This window comes from Rissa tridactyla, chromosome 7 (genome assembly GCF_028500815.1).
Source record: "Rissa tridactyla isolate bRisTri1 chromosome 7, bRisTri1.patW.cur.20221130, whole genome shotgun sequence".
In the NCBI taxonomy this organism is placed as follows: Eukaryota; Metazoa; Chordata; class Aves; order Charadriiformes; family Laridae; genus Rissa; species Rissa tridactyla.
This window is the reverse complement of record NC_071472.1, coordinates 51,982,823-52,004,110: the sequence shown is the minus strand read 5'-3', so window position 1 is coordinate 52,004,110 and position 21,288 is coordinate 51,982,823. Positions and strand designations below refer to the sequence as shown.

The 21,288-nt window shown below is 44.8% G+C and overlaps 1 protein-coding gene across 3 annotated transcripts in view; it reads left to right on the top strand.

Moving 5' to 3' along the window:
* PIGL (phosphatidylinositol glycan anchor biosynthesis class L) overlaps positions 1-21,288 on the top strand; it is a 65,534-nt gene that overhangs the window by 37,368 nt on the left and 6,878 nt on the right. The window contains exons 3-6 of one of the 3 annotated variants that reach the window (XM_054209338.1): positions 2,092-2,182; positions 8,938-9,005; positions 16,772-16,803; positions 17,163-17,233. In XM_054209338.1, coding sequence (XP_054065313.1) covers positions 2,092-2,182; positions 8,938-9,005; positions 16,772-16,803; positions 17,163-17,233 — 262 coding nt within the window. Of the gene's footprint in view, positions 1-2,091; positions 2,183-8,937; positions 9,006-13,552; positions 13,666-16,771; positions 16,804-17,162; positions 17,234-21,288 lie in introns of all 3 variants that reach the window. The other 2 variants (XM_054209337.1, XM_054209336.1) reach the window with 2 other exon arrangements.

The window sequence follows — 21,288 nt, the reverse complement described above, 5'->3', positions numbered from 1 at the left end:
TGCTCATGCCTTCAGATTGTTTTGTTTCCAGGGATTCTAAACCGTTGCCTCCAGCTGTTCATTTCCATTGAACGAGGGTGATCTTTATCTGTCTAAACTAGTTAAAACCTGCTCCACTACCCGGCAGCCTTTTTGGAGACAGCCCAATAAAGCTGAGTGCAGTGGCTATGATGCCAAAGCCTCCTGGACATCATAAATTCCAAGCCCTACTTTTTTTTCTGACCTCTCACTGTTAGAGCATCCCTCCTGTTTTAATGGGACTCTTCACTTCCTCCACAGCTCCATTTAACTCCTGTCCAAAAAGGGAAATGATATTTGTATGGTAAGTGGCCAGTGAAGAATCCCTTTTGGACTAATTTGCTACTTTAATATTATCAGATTAAACCTTGACATAACCTCAAATGGACCATTCGAACAACTGAAGCACTGTTAGACTTGCACTTAGGCTCTGCTCAGTGTGCATGTTGCTTGGGATGTTCTAGTTGAAGCAATTTTTAAAAATTTTAAAAATGGCGCTCCATTTAAATCTTGCTGTGACGTGGTGGGACTTGTAATACCTTCGGGGTCAACAGGGCCACTTCCTCTTCAAACACGAGATGTGAAAGATTTTGTCTTGAGCAGGTGAGATACAGGTTTGTTAAGTTAATGAGACAGCCACCAGGTGAACCAAAGAATCTTTCCTGTGATGAAATTCAAATGTCTTATATACATCAGGCAAAGATGCTGCCTATATGAGAAGGAACTACAAACAACAAAAAAAATTTCTGTTGTTTGTAATACCACTACAGGGACCATAGCTAGGATGTGTACACTAATGTAGAAACGCCTTCCCTTGTTGCTGGGGTTTCTAATAGTACATTATTTTGGCCTGTGCTGAACAGGAGTACGTAACACAAGGGCTGAAATGCTAATAATGGACAGTTTGTACTTTAGGCTCGTCCTCCTACTAGTACTACTATTAACAGCAGTGGGAAAATTTGTGGCCAGAAGACCTCTCATGAAGAGCCAGGCTGAGCTCTACTTTGGAATGTGCCAAGTAGACATTTTCCTGTTGTTTTGTTGCAGATGTTACTGTCCTTGCTGTCTGGGGAGTCAGCAAGGCTGGAGGAGTGTTGGGAGGTAGCGCCTCTGCTCTCTGCAGCAAACAGCTGGATCAGTTCAGATCCAAACCCAAGCCTCTGTGTGAGAAGGCCGTGTAGTCACTTTTCTGCTAAACCACCTCACAGCAATTATCAGACTATCAGAGGACAGCAAAGGTCTGAGAAAAAGACCGGTTTAACATGCCATTATTGGTCTTTAGCAGCTGTGTGTTATCCTATTGTTACTAATAACCTTTTTAACTTTGCAAGCAATGTTTTCTTGGCATCATTCAAACATAATGACTGGGGGGTCAAATTCGGCTCTCGGCTCTCGGTTGTGTAAATATGGAATCATTCTCTTGGCTGCCTGGTGTTATTTTGCATTTGGCTCGTTGTCCCTGCCCCTAGGAGCCTGCAATCTAAAATACCCAGGCAGAGTATTCAGTCACAGTATGGTTTGCATACCCAGTTGGTATGCAAAGCATAAAATAAACAGATGAAGAACTACTGTCAAATCCACGCAATATAATTATAGCTCTATTGTCCTCTGGTTGAGGTTAATGGGTTATTCCTGTATAAATGGGAGCGGAATTTTGCTTCTTACTTTTCATATATAGTTCACCCATAGATTATGATTGGAAAGTCTTACAGGAAAATCTGTTTTAAAAGGGTTTTTAAATAAAGAGAGAAAGAAATTTGTTTGGCATTAATAGAGAACAAGAATCATTGAACAAAATAGATGTTGCTTAAAGTAAAGCAATCAGAAAGTCTACCTTAATGGTAAGAAGAAAAGGAGACCTTGCCAAATCTATGAGGAGGGTGTTGGAACTGCTGTTTCCCTTTCACCCTCTGATATACAAGCTTGTAAGACTCTTTAAGTAAGGTTTAGTGGTTTTGTATGCTAAATAAAGGTATCTTGATTTCATTCTCTGATAAGCAGATCTCTTGTTTCTAGCATGATCTTTATAAAGTTCTCAGGAGTGAAGTGACTAATTGTACTTCTCATTTTCAGGGATCTTCCGGATAATCCTGCTGTTGAATGGGACACACAGCTCCTCGCTGCCTTTGTGCTAAAGCATATAGAAACCAATAGCATCAACCTGGTAATGTGAGACTTTCTGCATACAGCATTGGCAATTTCCACATTACCTTTGAGCTAGTGTTCTAGGCTTTTTCCTTCCCTCTGAAAGCTTTCTCTGAAGTCTTTGAAGTTAGGATTTTGCTTCTGGAGTTTTTGTGAAATAGTTGAGGACAGGGAGAGAGTATACTTACTCATTTTGAAATATTTGCTTTATAATGTTTATCCATTTCTCTAGCTAGATCCTATGAAGCCTCTTTTGGTTTGTACTGTCACCAACCTTCACTGAAGTAAAAGCTTCAAATTATTTAAAAACTGCAAAATATGTTGGAACTAATAAGTTTCACTGTAGTAGATCTTGAGGTTCGTTAATTGTAGAAGATGCTCTGAATAAGCCCAGCTGAATTTCAGGTCTAAAGTGATACCTGAAAGCAATTTTGCGTTTTGCAGTTTAAGACTTTTTGTGAGTATTTGTACAGGTCCTATGTCTTGACAAGTAAGACACGGTCATTCTGATCCTCTTTCAAACACTTCAAACAACTGCTAGAACTTCAGAACAACTGGAATTGCACTACTGAAAAATATGGAAAAGGATGATGGTGTAGTTTGGATGTATCTTTTCTGTCTGTAGATCTTGCTTTTCTTCCCAGTGAGAAATGAACAGTGGAGGAATTTTGCTTTGCTAACTCCTCAAATGTTTTCTACAGTTGAAAGCAACCATTTTGCCCCTGTTGCTACGTTTCATTGATGAAGAGATCCCATCTGGGATTTAGGGTTACGTTTAGGCTTAGATTTGAAGTACATTGGCAGGCGTGTGTTAGAGAACTAGATTAGCAGGGTTATAGGTTGGGATTGAAGAATATTTTAATATTCTTTATTAAGAGATAATAAAGAATTATTTATTATTATTAAAACCGGGGAGATTTTCTAGCACTGGTGTAGTTTGGGGGTTTTTTCCCACAAAACCAGAATAAGGGCCTAAGCATGGAAAAGGTTCTATTCTGTTCTTTTCTGCTGAACTTTGCTGTGATCGGGCATGTCACTGTCACTCACTGATTAGAAGCAAAGTCACAAAACTCTTACAGCCTTTCAGCAATTCACAGAACCAGAAACCACATCTCCTGTAGCATGAAAGCCCCATGAGAACAAAAAACAGCATCTTGCATCCAACTTTGTATTGATTCTGAGGCTAATTTTCCATGAAATTCATTGCTGTGCACAGAGACAAATGCAGTTTTCCTGAACTCCTTTTGTGCCTTTTTGGCCCCATGAATAGATAGGTTTTAATCTAATCTGAAAGCTCCTAACACAAGAGGATTTGTATTGCATGTTTGTGACTCTCAGGGGCACAAGGACAAGCGCACTAGAATCCCAGTAGAAATTCTGAAAACATTAGAACTTCTTCTAGATGGTTAGAAAGGGTTAGATCTTTGCCTCAGAGGAAATTAAACTCAAGCTGTTTGTGCTGGGGGAGGCAGGAGTCTGCCGCTAACAGTGCAGGGTTTTGAAAGCAAGAAACATGCACAATCACTGGTTCTCTCCCTGCTGTGCTGCGGGTGTCGGGTGTAGCTGTAGTAACGAGGAACACCGCGGCAGGGCCCACTGCGTTCTCCTCAGTACCTCCCTGAGCAGCAGTGAGGACAAACTACTGCAGCAGAACATGCCAGCAGTACCAAAGGCAACTGAAGCAGCTTCTTGGGGATGGTGGTAGTGAACTGCTCTGTAAACTTACATTATTTTAAATGTCCCAAGTAATCACACAGGTCTCAGATTTTTGCTGTAATACAATTCATTTAGGAGCAGACCTAGTTTGCCAACAGCAAGGCAAGCACCTAATTACCTTTGTTGAACATTGTGCATTTTAAAACTTCAGAGCTTGCCATCTGTTAGCCACTCTGGGAGCACCTTTGCTGTCCTAAGACAATGGCCTTGCCTTGAAAGGTAAACTGAGTCTATTTTTCAGTAATGTTGAAATTGATAGAATTGTCTTAACATGTTAAAAGAGTTTTGTCAAAATGTAAGCTGACAGGGTTTCAAACACTGCAAGCTATCTTAATGGAGTTAACGTGATTGGAAGACATGTATTGTTTTCGCTATCCCAGTGGGAAAACTTTCCCCAGTTCTCCCCATAGTCATAGCATAGACAATGGTATCTTTTATTTACAGAACATATGTGTCATCTGGCAGTGGAGAAGCAGGCTGCAATTACAGCATGTCTGAAAGGAAAGATTGCAAGGCAAGGAGTCACCTACCACGTTCTGCGTAGTTTTGTTCCATTGCATAGTTACTCGTTTCTTCAGTTGCCCTGGAAGTCCATGAGTAACTCAATCTTTTTGAGAGCTACAGGGACATATTTCATCCAAGCTCTACATTAAATAGTGCAGACACACAAATTAACGGTTGGTGTACTCAAAGCCAAAACTAATTTATAGACTTGGGGAAATTATTTCCTGCCTGCTGGATTTATAAGCAAAAGCCAGTGTTGCTGGGAGAGGCAGCCAAGGCTAGTCTGTCTTGATCCAGATTAGAAAGTATTCAGTGTGGAAAAAAATAAATTACATAGTATTGTGTGAGCCCCAGGCAGGCTCTAGATTATGAAATCCTGCTCTTCAGGATCTCAGGTTTGGTGATAGCAGAGTTTGGATTAGGAGGTGACATTCAGACTGTGCTTGGGGCAGATGCAGTGCCAAGAGCAGAATTCAGCAATAGCACGTTCTTACAAGCTGCTTTCCACTATGGATTGATGGAAACATCATCCATACAACTCTTTGTGGAAGAGTCCCGTTGTCTTGGGTCAGCTCGAAGTCAGCCTAGAAAGCCAGATCCTTCTACAAATGTATTCAAGATGGAGGTATATTTGTGAGGGTGAGTTCAGCTCTCGTGTTTTGGATCTTGGTCTTTACGCTCCTAAAATTCAGAAGCATTTGGATGTGGGATGTTTGTAGAGGATTTTAAATGCTTTTGCAGAACACCAGATACAGAGTACAGTGTGTGGAGTTTGCTAGAGGAGGCAACAGAGCTGGGACAGACTTTGGCATCCCTTTTTCTCCCTTCCTGACTTACGTTGCAGGCTCCTCAGGTGTGCTTTGGGGTTCATGAGTGGGAGACCCCCCAGGACCTTTCATTCTAAGAGCTGGTGCGTGACATACACACTTGCAGCTTAAACCTAGTAGATGCTGGAATGTTGATCATGATTAGATTTTTCCTTTTTCATACAGTTCATTCTTTTTAACCTTTAGCTTCTCTGATGTAATAGCAACAAGAGACATCTCCAAACACACAAGAGACTCAAAGGGGGTTTGAATGTCACTGGCCTCAGCAAGTGTGAGTCAGGCCTATGAAATGATGCTCAAAGGAAGGCCATTAGAAATGGAGTTCCTTGCTATGGCATTTTATGGGATGTCCTTTCATAAAAAGGAAAGAGACCTTCCTATCCCCACCAGTCTGCTTGAGCAGATGTGTGCTCTGTTTGAAGCACTGGATGACGCCAGAAGGAGTGAGGGAGACCCACAGCTTTGAGTGCTTTTTTCCTCCAATGCACATGGTGTGTAGAGGGAGTATGGACTCCAGACCTCTCAGGAGTTTTCTCTTCTGCTAGTAATTGAGTAATTTCCTCTGTGCTCTCCCCCCTCCGGAAGGGATTTCTGGACCTGTTTGTCTTGGCTGTTGCTCTGGCTTCCCCTAGTGAAAGTTCCATTTCCTGAATACCAAGGTCACCCAGAAGAAAACCCAGCAACACCAACAGCAGCAGCTCCCATTTCAGAACAGGTGTGGGGAGGGAACTCCCTCTTGCCCTAAAGATTTCATTGAGCAATAATTTCCACATCAAGTATATTTCCTATCCCAGCCTTTTGCTCCCAGAACTGGCTGAGCCTGTTTTTAACCCAGACGGTTTCAAGATGTTCAGGTTTTCTCATCCTGCCCTGATTGTTTGCTTGATTTCATCATCAGCCTGGTTCAGCTTAGTTGTTAAAAGCAAGCACACCAGCTAGCTGCTCTATGTAGAAGCAGCAGATGCTCCCGTGTGAAAATTATCTTCAGCACGTGAGAAAGAAATTCGGATTTGTTATCAATGAAATGGATCCCTGAAGCCAGAGGAATATATTTCCATGAGATTGCTGCCTGCTTTAAGTCACGAGCAGCACAGTGATGCTGTGGAATCAGTGCCCTGTTTAGACAACAGACCTAGAAGCTACGTATTGGGTAGGTGGGACATCACTACTGTGTCAGAGCCAGCCTGTGTTCTGGGAGGGATCTCTAAAGGTGAGGAACCAATATTCCAAAGGTGGTCTCTTTGCAGATAGAGTGAATGCCACCGTGGCCAGGTCAGTGTGCAGCTACCTTAGGAATTGTACTTAGAAATTTGTATATTTGAAGAGACAGGCAATTCAGGTGCAATGTCCTAACAGTTAATTAGACAATATCAGTTGAGAATTAACTCTCTGCAGTCTCTTTAGCTAGTTCGGAAGTTGCGTAAGCCCAGCAGCACTAAGAACAGCAGCTCCTATTTCAAAACAGATGTGGAGAAGAAAAACCTCCAAAGGTGTTTCTGAACCGATAATTTCCACGTCAAGAATATTTCCTAACCCAGCCTTGTGCTTCCACAGTTGGCCTGAGCCAGTTTTCTCAAAACAACGATTAGCTTATTTAGTCTGCTCACTATCGTCTCTTATCTCAATCTTCTGGTTTGTTCTCATGTACCTTCCATACAAGGAAAAATGTGTGTTTTGGCTTGCCTGGGGTTTTTAGCTTGGTTTCCTTAGGAAACAAGAGTAATGCAATTGTATTTATATGTATGTGCACATGCATGTTTCAAAAGACTTCAGAGCCCATTGGCTAATTTCGACCACATTTGACAGCAGGGTAGTAGTCTTAAAAATGTTATGTTTGTTCGGGTCGCATAAAAACCAATGACCAGGCGCAAAAGACAAACCCTCTCCCTGTCACCATTTAGTAAAAGGGTTTAGTGCAAGTCCAGCCCTTAGCAGACTCACACTGTTATTCACATGCATAAGAATTTATTCTGCCTGCAGTGAGTGGGGTACATTGTCATCATAGGAAAGTGCCACTCTAGGTAGGAGTGACATCAGAGCATGTTTTCTCTTATCTGTAAAATACAGATAAAAATACAGCTCATTCCCTGAGCTGTACAGAATTTAATAATGTCTTTCCCAGATGAGCTACTACAAAAGCTGATATACTCAGGGAGGGCTTAACACCATGCCAGCCTGCGCCGTCCCTGCAGAGAGCCACTCAGGTAATGCTGATGTACAGCAAAAGCAGCCATAGCCGAAGACATTTTTCTCCTTGTATAGGCTATATGGGGGCTGACCAGAAAAGGCCTCTTTGTACCTGAACGAAACCAAATTGGGTCCCACAACTTCCTGCCAGCAATGAATAACCCGCTGCTTGGTGGCAGCATTATTACAGCCACTGGGCAAAGTGGAAAGTCTAACTGTGGATTTGTACTGGGTGGATGTGTTTATAAGCAGGCTTCTCTGGAGTCTGTGGTTTTTGAAGTATTTCTTATCACTGTCTTTGTGTTTCCTCTCCCTCTTTACACAATATCCCCTGTGTTTGAGAGGGCCTCTCCTGCTGGAGGGTGGAGTAGCAAGTTGCAGGACGGGCAGGGTGGCTTTTGATCTTCCCTTGATCTTTACCCCAGTACTTCAGGCCCTGCATATAAAATAGATTTTGAGAAAGGAGCTGTGGTGAGTAAGTGAGGCAGTAGCATTTCCTTCCCTGAAGAGAGAACAAGCTGGCAAGGAAGCAGACATTGATTGAAATGTGGGGAGGTTATGATTTCTTCCTGGTCACAGAGAAGGGAGCTGTGGAGAGCTCTGCTGCCTGGCTTCTCCCACAGCAAAAAAACTAACTTTAAACTGTCCAAGGACGGTCACTTCCACCATCTGGAAAGCCTATCAGTGCACATACACTTTGCACTGCCAGTTTGTCTTCTAGGTTGGAATCAGGAGCCTTTAAGTACCTGCTCCACAGTACTGTGCAGTGAGCCCATAGGGTGGATCCTTCACCCCTGACATGTTATTGGTAGGTCTGAGGGCAGGGAGCCAAGAGTATTTTGTGCTTTGGACGGTGACTTGTTAGTGCTGTGTTCACACATTACTTCTGCATTACAAAGTTCCCATTTCCCCCTGCAGAGAAGCAATAAACAATATGATCTTCTCATTCAGCAAAAAGCCTGACTTGGTTGTACAAAAAATGCAGTCAGCTAATTCTTCAAAAAGGCTTGTTCTCATATCAGATTATTTTATCACCGTGTTATCCTGTGATGAAGCCTCTTTACAGTCAGGACAGTAGTATGTGATTGTGTTGCTCTTGTTAAAGCAATATGTCCTGATTCACAGTACAACAAACTATAATTTCACCCCGTCATCCGCAGGCATTCTAGTATGTTCTCAGATCCAGGAGAGAGTGATTCATAGAGCTGGACCTCTTGGGTCAGGAACAAGTTTGCCACAGATCACTCTGAAAGTAACCTTTTGGCCCTGTAATAAGTAACAAGTGCATCCTGCCAGTAGGAACACAATATTTGTCATCCTTCTGTTGTTCAAGCTGTTAGACTGTGTAGTCATCTAGTTCCAGAGTGTCTTGTTTGTTTTGTGTTTCTGTAGCATGAGTTCACACACAAGGCCTCATTGTGTAACACAAAAACAACTCTTTAGATAAAATGGGCTGGAACAATGCTGTGTTAGATGTCAAAGTTGGTAACTGCACATTCTCCTTCTTCAAAACGATTATTGTTTTCTGGTTTTATTGCAGGTGGTAACCTTTGATGCGGGAGGAGTGAGTGGTCATGCCAACCACATTTCTCTTTACACTGCTTTAAGGTACAGTGTTCTGCACACTTCACCGAATGCCTCACTGTGTGTTACAGAGTGAACGTGGTTGTGTGTAAGCAGAAAACGAATAGCTAGAGCCAAAAGCGGTATTAACTTCACTGATATAACTGAGTGCCAGGCTATGGGACAAGGTACTGTTTGGAGAAACTCTCACAGCTCTGTAAATGACTTACAGCATCCTTTATTATTCCATCTGCTGGTGCTTTGCCAGTCTCCCTTTCACTGGGCCCTCTTTGCCCTTCCTGTTCTCGATCACACTAAAATATGCCACAGATCACTTTGCACCTCTAGTTTGAGGAGAGCGTGTGAACAGCTGATGCCTGAGCTTGCGGTAGTTGGATTTTGGAAAGTTTGCAGTGTTGTTCCAGAGCATGTTGCCATCCCGTCCGGGTACCTGAATTTACCTCTCTGACCCAAGGACGTTGCTCTCTCACTGGAGCTGTCCCTATTTACCACTATTCCTAAGTCAATTCGTTCCTTCACCACATTATTCTTTACGTTCCGAGAACCTCTGTCTCTGTGCTTTGATGTGAGACGGTTGCAAGACAAAAATCCCTTGTATTAAAATCACCCACGTATTGCTGGCAAGGCAGCTACTGTATTTTATTTTAACCCTTTGCTCATTCAGACCTCATTGTGTCCTAAAGAGATCTCTTCCAGAGCTTTCCCTGCCTTTCCCAGGCATGAGAAGAACTCTCTGCAATTATACCGTGTCTTTTTAGCACCCATTTGTTTTCTGAATCATCTGTGCGATTCAAATTGCTCTCCTTGCTAACAACATCACAGTGATTTGCCTTTCTCGCTTGCCTAGAGAAAGCTACAGTGCCACAGAACCCGTGTTGTGACCTACTGAGCTCCTCTGGGAAGATGCTGCGAGTCTTTGATGCTATCTGATGGCTGGAATTCAGTGCTAGAGGGGATCATGGCTTTTCCCAGCAACTTCTGAAAGGGGGGTGGAGTTAAAGCAAACAGTGTGTTTGGGCTAAGTGGGGAGATGCTTTCCGGCACAGTGTTATCTGAGGAGTGAGTGAGGAACAGAGGTTGATGACCGATGCTCACACCATTGGCACAGAGGGACTAGAGAGCTTCCAGCTGCCTGGACCTCTGTTTGCTCAGTCAATTACTGAACGGGCCTGCAAATAGGAGCGGAGGGCAAATTGTTAGGTGTCCCCCTACATCCTGAAAAGAAACAAGGAAAACAAGCTAGCAGCTGAATTATGCATGAGAAAGTTAAGGAACACTCTCGATTTTGATCCCAGCTCTACTGTTGTCTCGCTTTGTGGCTGTGCAAAAATCACTTTCCCACCTTCGTGCTTTAGGTTTCCTGTGCGTGCAGTGGGGATGTTAACCCTCTTCTCATCTCAGAGTATGTTACTAGGAAGTATTAATTATCTCCAAGCCCCTTGAACTCAGACCTTTGCATTAGTCCTTAGCCTACAGTTGCCCTGGGTTGATGAGATACATGCTGATAGGGACACCAGAGTATAAGCAGCTCTCATTAACTAAGGGCTGGTTTGTGTCTTGTCTCTCTTCCAGTCCTGAATCAGCAGAAATAAGCATGGTGGCCGAGTCATCTACATGCGGCAGGAGTGATGCTGTGGCCACTGAAAGGTTAAGTTTATTTTTAGTGGCTTGCTTGCCCTCATTATTTTTCAGTTTGTGTCATGGAGGAAGTAGAGCGTGACTGTATCACTCCTGATTTTCAGTGCCCTGATGAGTTCTTACATATTGGCTAGTACAGGCAGCGCTGGGAGCATATGCTGAGGCTTCTCACGTACCTCCCTGCCAGCAGGGCTTTGCAGAGCAGCGGTTGCTGCCCCTGGGGCCCCAGTGCTACATGGCAAGAAAAAGGCAAATGAACTCTCCCCTCCAGGTATCACGTGCAATGTATTTATTAACCACCTTTAAACAAGATCTGCAGGATTCTGCCTCCACTGTAGCTGTAAGTGGAAAAGATGAAGCAGAGGGCTGGTGCAGTGATCCTCAGCTCTTGTGGGTGCTCACAGTCTGTGGGAGATAGATAGACTTATGCCTGCTGCCTAAGAGAGTACTTTCTGCACGAGCAGGGGTAGAACAGGCTCTGTGACCCATCCCAGAACTCCTTGCTTCAGGAGGTACAAATTATTGAACAGCTTCAAGGAACAAAACAGTTCGGGAAATGGTTGTAGCTGAGCAGATGCTCAGTATTATCTGCTAAGGGCATAAATATTCTTTCTAGTGTGTGAAACAGGTTATGTTCAAAGGAGCAGGAACTATTCAGAAGAAATGTGCCCTCCCCCTTGCAGTAACCTTCCTCCTGACAGCTTGCAGGAAGTCCAGCTGCTGCTATGTGTCTAGGCTTCAGATCTGGGAGGAACTGTGAAATGCCAAGGTTTGAGGGTGGATTTGTTCTTCTGCAAGGGAAAAATAAGAAAAAACAGGATGGGAGAGGAACACAAATTGCTATTTGATTTCAGTCTCCCCTGGGAGTATTTCAGTTCTGGCTTCCAGACGGAAAAAAAAAAACCCAACCCAAAACCAAGAAAATCATGCTGTAGCAAAGAAGGGAGAATTGGAAGCAATCCTCTGTATCTCTGCTTCTTTCCCCATCACCTTGATTTGTCAACAACATTCTCTCTTATCCCCCAAAACAGGAGCTTTCCCTGTGGCCAAGAGGCAGGATTCTGTACGTGTGTCCACAAGGAAGAGCAGGTCTTCGGTGACATCAGGGTCACTTTATTCCCCTCTCAGCATTTGACCAGTCACTAGGCACTACAGTAATAAGCATGGTAAATACTACGTGACAGGAATATTTGAGAACCTCTTTCCTGCACTTTGAAATGACAGTGTTTGCACTGAGATCGCATGTAATATTGAGGTGGTTTAGTTTTGCATGAGTCATTGTGCATTTTGATTTTAAACAAGCCCTCTTGCGCAGTAGCCTAGCAAATGGGAGGCTGTTAGTTTTGTTGTTTGCTGGCTTGCTTAGGGTGGAGAGGAATGGCCTTTGAGGCGGGGGGGAAGGACTGTACCACTTCTTTTCTTCAGCAAGCTATCAAATCCATTTCATCCCAGAGAACAGAAAAGAATAGTCCTTGCAGCTTAGGGCAGAGCAAACTGAGTGGAAAATAGGAGCTGCTATATTTAACCACTGTGCATTATGTTGTTATAGCAACTGCATCCATAAAACTTATATCAATGATGCTATATAAAAAACTACATCAAAGAATCATTAGCTTAGGCTATTCTCATCAATTGCATTTGGAAAAACACCTCTCAGTCCTGCAGGATGTTTCTTAACATTCGCCAACTCAGTGGTAGGTTGTAAATGAGACTGTGCAGAGGTGATATTTGGGAGCTTAGTGCTTTATCACTCTTGAGTTGATTATGATGCAGCTTGAGTGCCACCGATGCCTTGTTGCACTTACATGTCACAGCCTGACTATTGAATGCCCCAGTTATGAATGCCATGGGACATAGCATTGTGCAGAAGGGTTGTACTGAGGCTCCCGGAAAGAGGAGGACTGATTAAATGCCAGTTTCAAATAAGTATATCGAAACAAAGAAGAGTGCATTGTCCAGACAAATCCCACAGACTCTGTGGATACAGTTCTCAAAAGCCACCAACTGTATTACATCCCTACAAATCACAGTTCTGCTTGTATTGAATTTCCAAGGCCAAGTCTTTAAGGACGTATTTAGCAGGAAGGAAGCTGTTTCTTGGGTGATTAGCCTGATGATAGTGAATGGTATCCCATCTACCATCTTTATTTGATGATTTCTTCCAGCGTGGGGCTGAAATGGGACTCTTATCTCTCTCTCCTTTTAAGGAGCCCATGCATTTCAAATGAGTGGCATCTCATTTATGTTTTCAAAGCAGGGTGCTGTTTTGTATTTCCCTTGCCTTTTCCCAGAAAATCATTTTTTCAAAACTGGTTATTATTTGCTCCATCTTGGAAAAGGATTTCCTGTGTCACTGCTGTGTTTGTTTGGGATTGTTTAGTCCCTACTGGAGTTCTGTGTTCCCTGCAATATAAAGAAGAGTGTTGAAGAAATGACAGGTTCCAGAATCTTATGTCTCAGCCTGTCCTTTCACAGTCCAGCTCACTTCTGGTGTTTTGTTTTACCGATCTTAAATGTCCCAGGGGGAACTTTTATGAGTGGTGGCTGTGATTGCACCCAGACTGCCCCCATAAGGTTAAAGCAGAATTGGCCTCCTCTGTTTACCCTTTGAGACTCTGTCCCATCCCCTCAGAGGACTCTGCCCCATGCCTGGCACACATCCCATAGCTGGATATGTTTTCCTAGATTTTATCTCATTCCTTCCCCCCTGCTCCATCCTTCCTTAAACTAAGTTTATTCATCCCAGTGCCCTTCCATGATACTGTTGAGAGCCATTAGCATAAAGTTGAGCACAGGGCACCAGCATTGCAGGGATTCCCCCCCAGAGAAGATTTTTTTTTCCCAAAGAAACAACCTCAAGGAATGTCCTCCCCAGCATCGCTAGGCTGCTAGCAGCGTGAGTGGAGCAGTGACACTGCACATTCTTCTCCCAGACAGTGCAGGGACCAAAGCACAGAGCCACAGAGTAGCTCTGTCAACTGGAGGATCTCTGCATTGACACCTTTTTTTCTGACTGGCAGAAGCATCTTTTGCCACTGCAATACACGTGAGTACAGAGTGCCTGAACAGTGTTTTACAAACTGCATGTTGCTACATGGTGTAGTTCAGGGTGCATGGAAGTGGAGCCAGAAAGTCCGGTTAGGGAGGGAGGAGGCGTTCCAGATAGCAAACATCCAACATCTGGCAAGTATATCCTTCTAATATCTCTGTGATTCCTAGGAGACTGGCTGTTCTTCCTTCTTCACATCTGTTTCACCAGATTAATTGGGCAGATTAAAGGTTAGGGTTCTAAATGGAGCCCCAACACATCTTTAAGATATCCATTCTTTGCCATGCTCTTCAAAATTGTATTTCCCCAGTGTTCTACAGCAGCCAGCGCAGTCAGTTCAGTGAAGGGTTTTGCCTTTGGCACGGGAGGCTATTTGGAGAGTGAAGTCATTGATTTCAATGAACAATTTCTCATCAAACAGAACACCACCAAAACTGAAATCCACCCACCAGGGCGTCAGTCCTGCTTCTACCCCAGGGAAATGCAGAAATGGTGGGTGCCTTCAGACATTTCACAGCCTTTTGAAGTTCTTCTTTGCAGAGGGTCTCACTTTCCTTCAGATGTGGATCTGAATGTACTACAGGCATCATAAAGAGGGTGCCATGAGAGGTGCCCTGTAATCAGCTGGCCTCTGGCACTTGTGGGTGGGTGGGAACAAGCCACCTTAGATCACTTCATGTTTAAAAAGAATTTATAAAAAGTCTCTCCGGAAAAAAACACATGGAAAAAGCTCCTGAAAAAGAGCTTGTTTGTGTTTGAATTTTTGAGATTTTATGCCAAACTCTTTCATTTCACCCAAACCACAGCAAGCCCAATCTATAAAACAACATTCCCAAAATGGCAACAACGGAGAGCTGCAAACTCTCTCCTACTTGGAAGTGTCCCACAGAGACAGCTCCAGCAGGGTGGAGATGGGAGCGAGAAGATTGATTTGGGAGAGGATTGGCTAGTTTTATGAACGTGTGCGGGAGGTAGAGTTTTGTGTTTCTTTCTCTCGCTCTCCCTCTGCGACCACAGTTCATTGCCATCTCTTGCCTGAGAAACACAAACGAGCAAGGCTGCAATTCCTCTGCAGCATCACAGCTGGGTGGAGCCCATTCCCAGAGCTCTGCACTGAGCCCTGCTGAAGCATTTGGCTCAGGACAAAAAGGAGAAGGAGAGAATCTGTTTCTTCGTGCCTGTTATTCCCGATCAGTCTCAGGTCTGCCTGGCATCAGCCTTGAGGACCTTTCAGTAACCAGAATACAGTTTGTGTCTCCTGGAACCTTTACACAAGCACAAACTCCTTAATTTGCTGCCAAATCAAACTTTCCTTCCATGCTAAAGATGCTCTCTGCTCCTGCTGAAATGTTTCCATGTGAACTGGTTCTCTCCTTGCTTCTGTTTCTGGTGGCCAGGAATGGTTATTATTAGTTCACTCTTGGAGCAGCTCTTCACATCCTTTAATTTGCTGTCAGTTAGTGCTTTGAAGGTCCCTCTATGGCAGAGCAGCACACCCAGAACAGACACTAGGACTTCGGATAGTTAGCCAAATTTCACAACCACTCGCTGCTCTATCTCTCCAAGCCTGTTTTAAGAAGTTCCCACCCTGCTAGCTTTACCAAGTGCCAGATCACTTCTTTGGGTGGCCAGATTCTGGCTGGGGAGGGAAGAAACCTCTGGCAGAAGAGCAGAGCAGACATTAATGGAGATGCTTAAACCTTCCTCCCCGCCCCCAAAAAATGCTGGTAATGTTTACAAGGCAACATTTAACAATCTTTGTCAGAACAGTAGGACTTGAGTAGCAGGGTAGAAGGTGGCCAAGTTAGTATTACAAGGCCATTGTTTAGTCGAAAATGGTATTGCTTGCAGATCTTTGGCTCTAGAGAAGAGGAGACCATTGGCAGGAGAATCTATTTAAAGCATATGTCTTCTGATGGCTGTTTGAGTTCTGCCGTGACCTGCATTTCTGGCTTGACTTTTGCTTTGAATTGCTTTGGGTATTCATTACTCCGTGCTTCCTATTTTGTCTACGCCTGTGTAGCTAATCCTTTTCCTTGAACTTAACCAATAGCCAGAGATAATCCTAGTTTGAAAGTGACTGGAGAAACATAACAGTTTACATGTAATGTATGTTTTATCCTGGTTGATTTGCATATGAACTGTCACACTGTCCTTCGTTAAATACACCACTAGAAGATGATAACAATCTCTTTAAATATTACACAGGGTTAAATAACTTTTCTTTTTTATTTCCTTTCTCCTTTTGGCAAATGTTCCATTGTTTGGATTTTTTTTTCTTATGGAAGAGCAAGCCTGGGTGTGGGACAGCTCTGAGTGCCATCTGCTGGAGACCTGCTTCCTCCCATCCCTGTGATGGGCCAAATCTGGAGGCGATGCAAATGGTGATGTGAGCAGAAGTGCTCTGAAGCCACAAACCACAGGCTAGAACAGGAAAAACAAGAGAATTAAAAAGGAATTGAAGCTAATACCCTCTGATGCCTTCACCGTATCAGGATCATTTGCTTACACTTCTTGATGGGATTACCATCACTGTTCACATCTCCTGCGCTGGTCCCCTCATTCTGTTTCTGAGGGACGCGTTTTTGCTACAGAGATTTCCCAGGACGAAGTCATGAAGGGATCAAAGTCTTAGCGAGCAAAATGTCGGAGCAGCTTCTCAGATGTCCCAGTGCCAGCATGGGTTAGAAAGAAAGAATCTGGTTTCCAAATGGGAGCTGCCGCTGAGTCCTGGTCAGCAGACACAAGGCTTTAAAGAGCCAGTGCTCTTGGAGGCGAATAGCCTTTGGCAGCCTCTTGCAGTTTCCCTTAATGCAATACGAGAAGTTGGAGAGCGAGTTGGATTTATGGAGATTATTTGTGCTGTGTCGCAGCAGCCAGGATGAGGAAGGTAATGGCAGAATTGTGTGGGGAATGAGGCGTACCACTGCCTGACATGTGCATCTAGTGTTGGCTCCTGAACTTTCTTGTAAGATTAGCCATTGTAAATGTGTGTGTGCTTTAAGAGAGAAGGGCTGATTTAGAGTCCAGAGTTTATGCTTGTGAAATCAGGATTTCAATAACTTCATTGTGTGTTTACCCCCATGTATCTTTTCATTCGCAGGTACCTGCATTCAAAGCGGAAGTTACCTGAAGGTATGTCACATTACATCCATGACCCTGCAGGCATTAGGCAATCGTTTACATGAATGTTCTGTCCAGGGTTTCATCTGCCTAACTCACTGCTATTTGCAATGCAAATGAAACCCGCAGCTGAACTCTTGCTTGCCCTTTTATCTCCCTGCAGTTTTTTACCAGCTCAGGCTTCTCTACAGTCACTTTTCTCTGTCCTTTGGGGTTGTCCTGTCTTGGTGGTGTGATTCAGTGTCTGGCCTGTGCCTCTTGCTGTCTGATGTGAATGTGAGTGCTATTTCCAGGTCTCTCAGATCAGTCCCAGAGTTTTTGGTCACATCTTTCTTAGAAGCCTTTTTTTTTTTTTTTTTTTTTTTGACAAGGACCTCAGAAACCATTACCAGCTCAGACAAAAATGGTTGCATGTACCAAGCCAAGCTTCCATCAAAATGTGGTCAGTATGGGAAGGGTATCTGAAATCTGTACTGGCACAACAAATTTTTGGAGCGGCTTCTTTCACCTGTAAATGAGCGAGTGTCTCTGAGAAACTACCTGTACAAGTAGGAAAAAGAAGCAAAGTACAGAAGCAGGTTGCTCCTGAACCCCTTTTCTAGCTGGTGTCCCCATGTAGATCTGCAGCCCTTATCTCTAGTAAACAGTGCCTGCCACAGGGACAACTCTGTGGAAGGACAGAACATAGGAAGGTGGCTCAACCAGGCCCACATAGTGAACCTCCTGCTCCCTCAGCAGTCACCCGGACTGTGTTTCTTTAATGCTAATTCCCAACTCATTGTAGGATTTGAATGTGTCACAGCAAATCAGTTTTAATTCCCTGCTAGCAGCAAGTTGCAGGCCAAGATCTGATGGAGAGAGCGTGAGCCAAGATGGCAGAATGTCCTTTTACTAAGTTCTGACTCTAGACTCTTCAATTCCCCCATCTATGAAAGAGGAGTATTAATGCCAGCTTCCTTCCTAGCACCTTTTCTTTGTTCAGCTTTGGGATGCAATAAAGAGCTCTGTGTGTGCTGTGTGCAGTACAGAGAAAGAACAAGGAACTGCAGTGGTAGATGTCACTGCTAGATGTCAGGCCTTCTCTAGACTGAGCCACCTTCACGTGCTGCTAATGCAGGTTTGTTAGATACGCTATGGTCCTGAATATGGGCTGTGCCTCAAATCGGTCCAGGTTTGAAACAGACCCACGTATAGACAACATTTCCATTTCTCTAGCAGCGTCAAGAGACTCCTGAAGCTATATGAAAGCCTTGCTGCTCTGATTACATCACATCTGACATGACCTACAAACACCAAAGGAGCGGGGAGCTCCCATGCTGCTGCTTACGCTAAGCCTTTCCAAATATAGTTCCAGTCTCATTGAAATTCCCAGTATTTATAATTTGATCTGGCAGGCGTGCAGGGCTGTGCATCAGAGGGACTTAATGAAACAAGAGTGATGCTGGGATTGAGGCTGTCTGGATAGAGCTGAAAGGCATGTTCAACCATGGAAATGTGCTGCTTTCCCGTTGGTAAGAGGGAACTATTTGTGGGTGAACTTGTATAAGCCCATGTGATCCGGGAATCCACAGAAAAACTCTCTGCAAATGCAAAAGCCAGCTAAGCTTGCATTGCCTCAGTGATATGCAAATGAGCACCCTAAATATCCTGCTTTGCTTTCTAATGCCTTTAGCCAGCATAAACACAACAGGCTTTTTATAATCTGTAATCAAGTTCTCCGGCCCAGGCAGAAGCACATAGATTTGTTTCAAGAAGCTGAAACAGCTGCTGGATATGCATCCACCCCTGCTACTGGCCCCATCCAGCTATAACCAGGGCTCTTCCGAAAGAATTGGTGTGCTAACGTCTGTCAGGAGCAGCGCAAGCCTTTCGTACACACAGATCTGCTAATAGTCCTCTCATTCTAGGCATACTTGCTGCATAAGTGATTTGGAAGTAGAAAGCCAAGCTGAACAGGCTGCAAGGCTTCACACACTTCTATTCTAGGCCTAATCCACTAGCTATATTGATCTTGCCCTTTCTGCCAACCTAGAGGGGTTGTATTACACTGTTAATCCCATCCTGCCCAGGTCACAGTCACAACAGGCTCGGAAAAGCTTCACCTGCTGGTGTCATAGGAGTAGACTCATCAATGGCAGCGCTTCTCCTACCCTGCTTGGCAGGGAGCAGCCTGTTTCTCTGAACGCTTTTCCATCTCTCCCTGGACTGTACATTCCTTCCCTGCTTCATTTCATCTCACGTTCCCATGCGGAGCAGCCTTTGCTGTCAGCACGTGGAGATCCTTGTCATATCACTGACACAGGAGACTCTTACAGTGCCCTTCATTTTGTGAGGCTTGAATGCCGTTGCTTTGCCTGACCTGACCGATGGGGGCCCAGGAGGTCAGACTGATCAATACTGAAATCCCTTGCAGTTGTTTTGAGCACTTATCGTTGAGCTTTGGGGAACAAAAGGGTATAATTGCCGCATGAATGAATATTTCTTAGAGGAAAAAAACAAGTGAGGAATACTTTGTTACCAGAGCAGCCCAGGCTTCAGAGATTGGTGGTGGATAACCCTACAGCAGGCCTCTCTTCCCATCATTGCAAGTAGGAATTCAGGTGGCATTGCCAGGGCCCATTAACAACCATCCAGGAAAGGAAAGACCCATTGCCCCATGTTGGCTCTAGCCCTGTCCTCCCCAGTAACCATCGAAAAGCAAATGGGTGGCCAGTGGGAATGCTGCCTACAAGAGCAAGGGGATCCATAGCTATTCCTTTCCTCTGCTGTGACATAGTGCAGCTCTGTACTAACTCTTTTCCCTGAAAATACCCACTAGCAGATGGGGCCTGCTGAGCAGACCAGAGATCGCTGCGCAGAACGGCTGGAAAAGTAGTTCCCCTACTCATGGCACATCATGTTTGCTTCCAGGTTTGCTAGTTGGAAACAAGAAGTGTCTTTAATGGGAGTAACAGAGCTGTCAGGGCAGTTCTGTGTGTGACTGCAACACTTGTCACAGCAGAGCATCCTTTGCAACAGCAAGCTGAAACCTTATGGCAGCTAAACAGCAACTGCTCCGTCTGTCACTCGTCAAGGTGGACCTTGAGTGAGAGGGGGGCTCAGGCTGGCCGTCAGGAGGTGGCACGGGCCATGCTGGTCACACAGCTGCCTGCATTCCCGCACGTCCAAGGGAGACTCTCTGCGGGGAGCTTGGCAGAGCCATCGGTCCTTCCAGATGGCATTGCACAGCTGCTGCTCTGCGGGGACGGGCACGGTGACCTTGCAAGGGTTGGATGGCTGAGGCTGCAGCAGGACGGGAGCAGGGACACGGCACAGAACTGACACAGTTAAGACAAGACAGGAGAGTGACAAAAGTGACCCTAACCTGGGCGGCCCGGGGAGGGCGCTGCCGGCAGGGGAGCGGGCGGTGGGTCCCGGCTCCCTCGGCAGCTGGCGGACACCGCCATCTCCTGGCAGGCCGGGCCCGCAGCAAGCGTCCGTGAGCTTCAGGAGAGCTTTTCCTCCAGTTTCCGGCACAGCACAGACTTATTTCAGCGTTTGTCTAGATGGAAGTGACGGTGATTTCCCTTGAGGCCTCTAACCCTGCCCATTGCTGCCCACAGCAGGAGAAAATATCTCCTCTGAATGCTCTGTCCGCCCTGCTGGAGAGTCGTGTCCCGGGATCAGGGCAGCAAGAGAACTGGAAGGGGAGCATGGTCCTGGAGCCTTCTGTGGTACTGAAAAGAAGAGTAACCAGTTTTGGTTTTGAGAGTGGAAAAGGCTATTGAAAAGTTGGAACAAATTGTACAGCCTTCTCTTGAAGGAGAGAGAAGAAAGAAAGGAATTGAAAGATCCTGGAGATGTGCTGCAGGGAGTCCGTCAGGGCTGCCATGTCCTGCAGGCTTTAGTTGGAATAAAAGCGAGATGTTTCTTTGCAGTGAAATGAGTTAGTGTCGCTGGGAAGAGGCAGGGGACACAAATCACTTGTGAGTGGATTTGTGGAGGACCATCCCATGCATGCTGTTTGTTCGAGTACCGTGCTCTACCTTGGAGACTTTTGGGGGCTTCTTCCCTTGTGTCTCCAGGAAACTAATTCAGCATAAGAGCTGCAACTTTTGCTTTTCGATCTCATACTTGATGAGTCTAGACTGAAGGATCTACCAAATGTCCGGAGTAGGGAAGTTAGCAGCAGGTTGACTGTTGAGATCCTCATGGGATGAGATTCCTTTGTAGATCTGCACAGAGGGCTCCTAGCAGAGGCATCATCACCTCTCTCACAGAAACCCACCTCACATAGTTGCTCTTTTCAGAAAAGATGTTTGGTTCTGCCCCTGTCCTAGAGCGTCTTTTCCCTTAGAAGGACACAAGTCCTCCCTACGTTTTAGAGCCCAGAGGGTATTTGAGCAAAGTTCGCTTTGTGCTGAGGACATAACAGCTCAAGCATTATTAGACATGAGCACAGGCTTCACACACTAAAATGGTCCATTAGGCAGCCTTTGTAGCAAATCAGCATTGTTC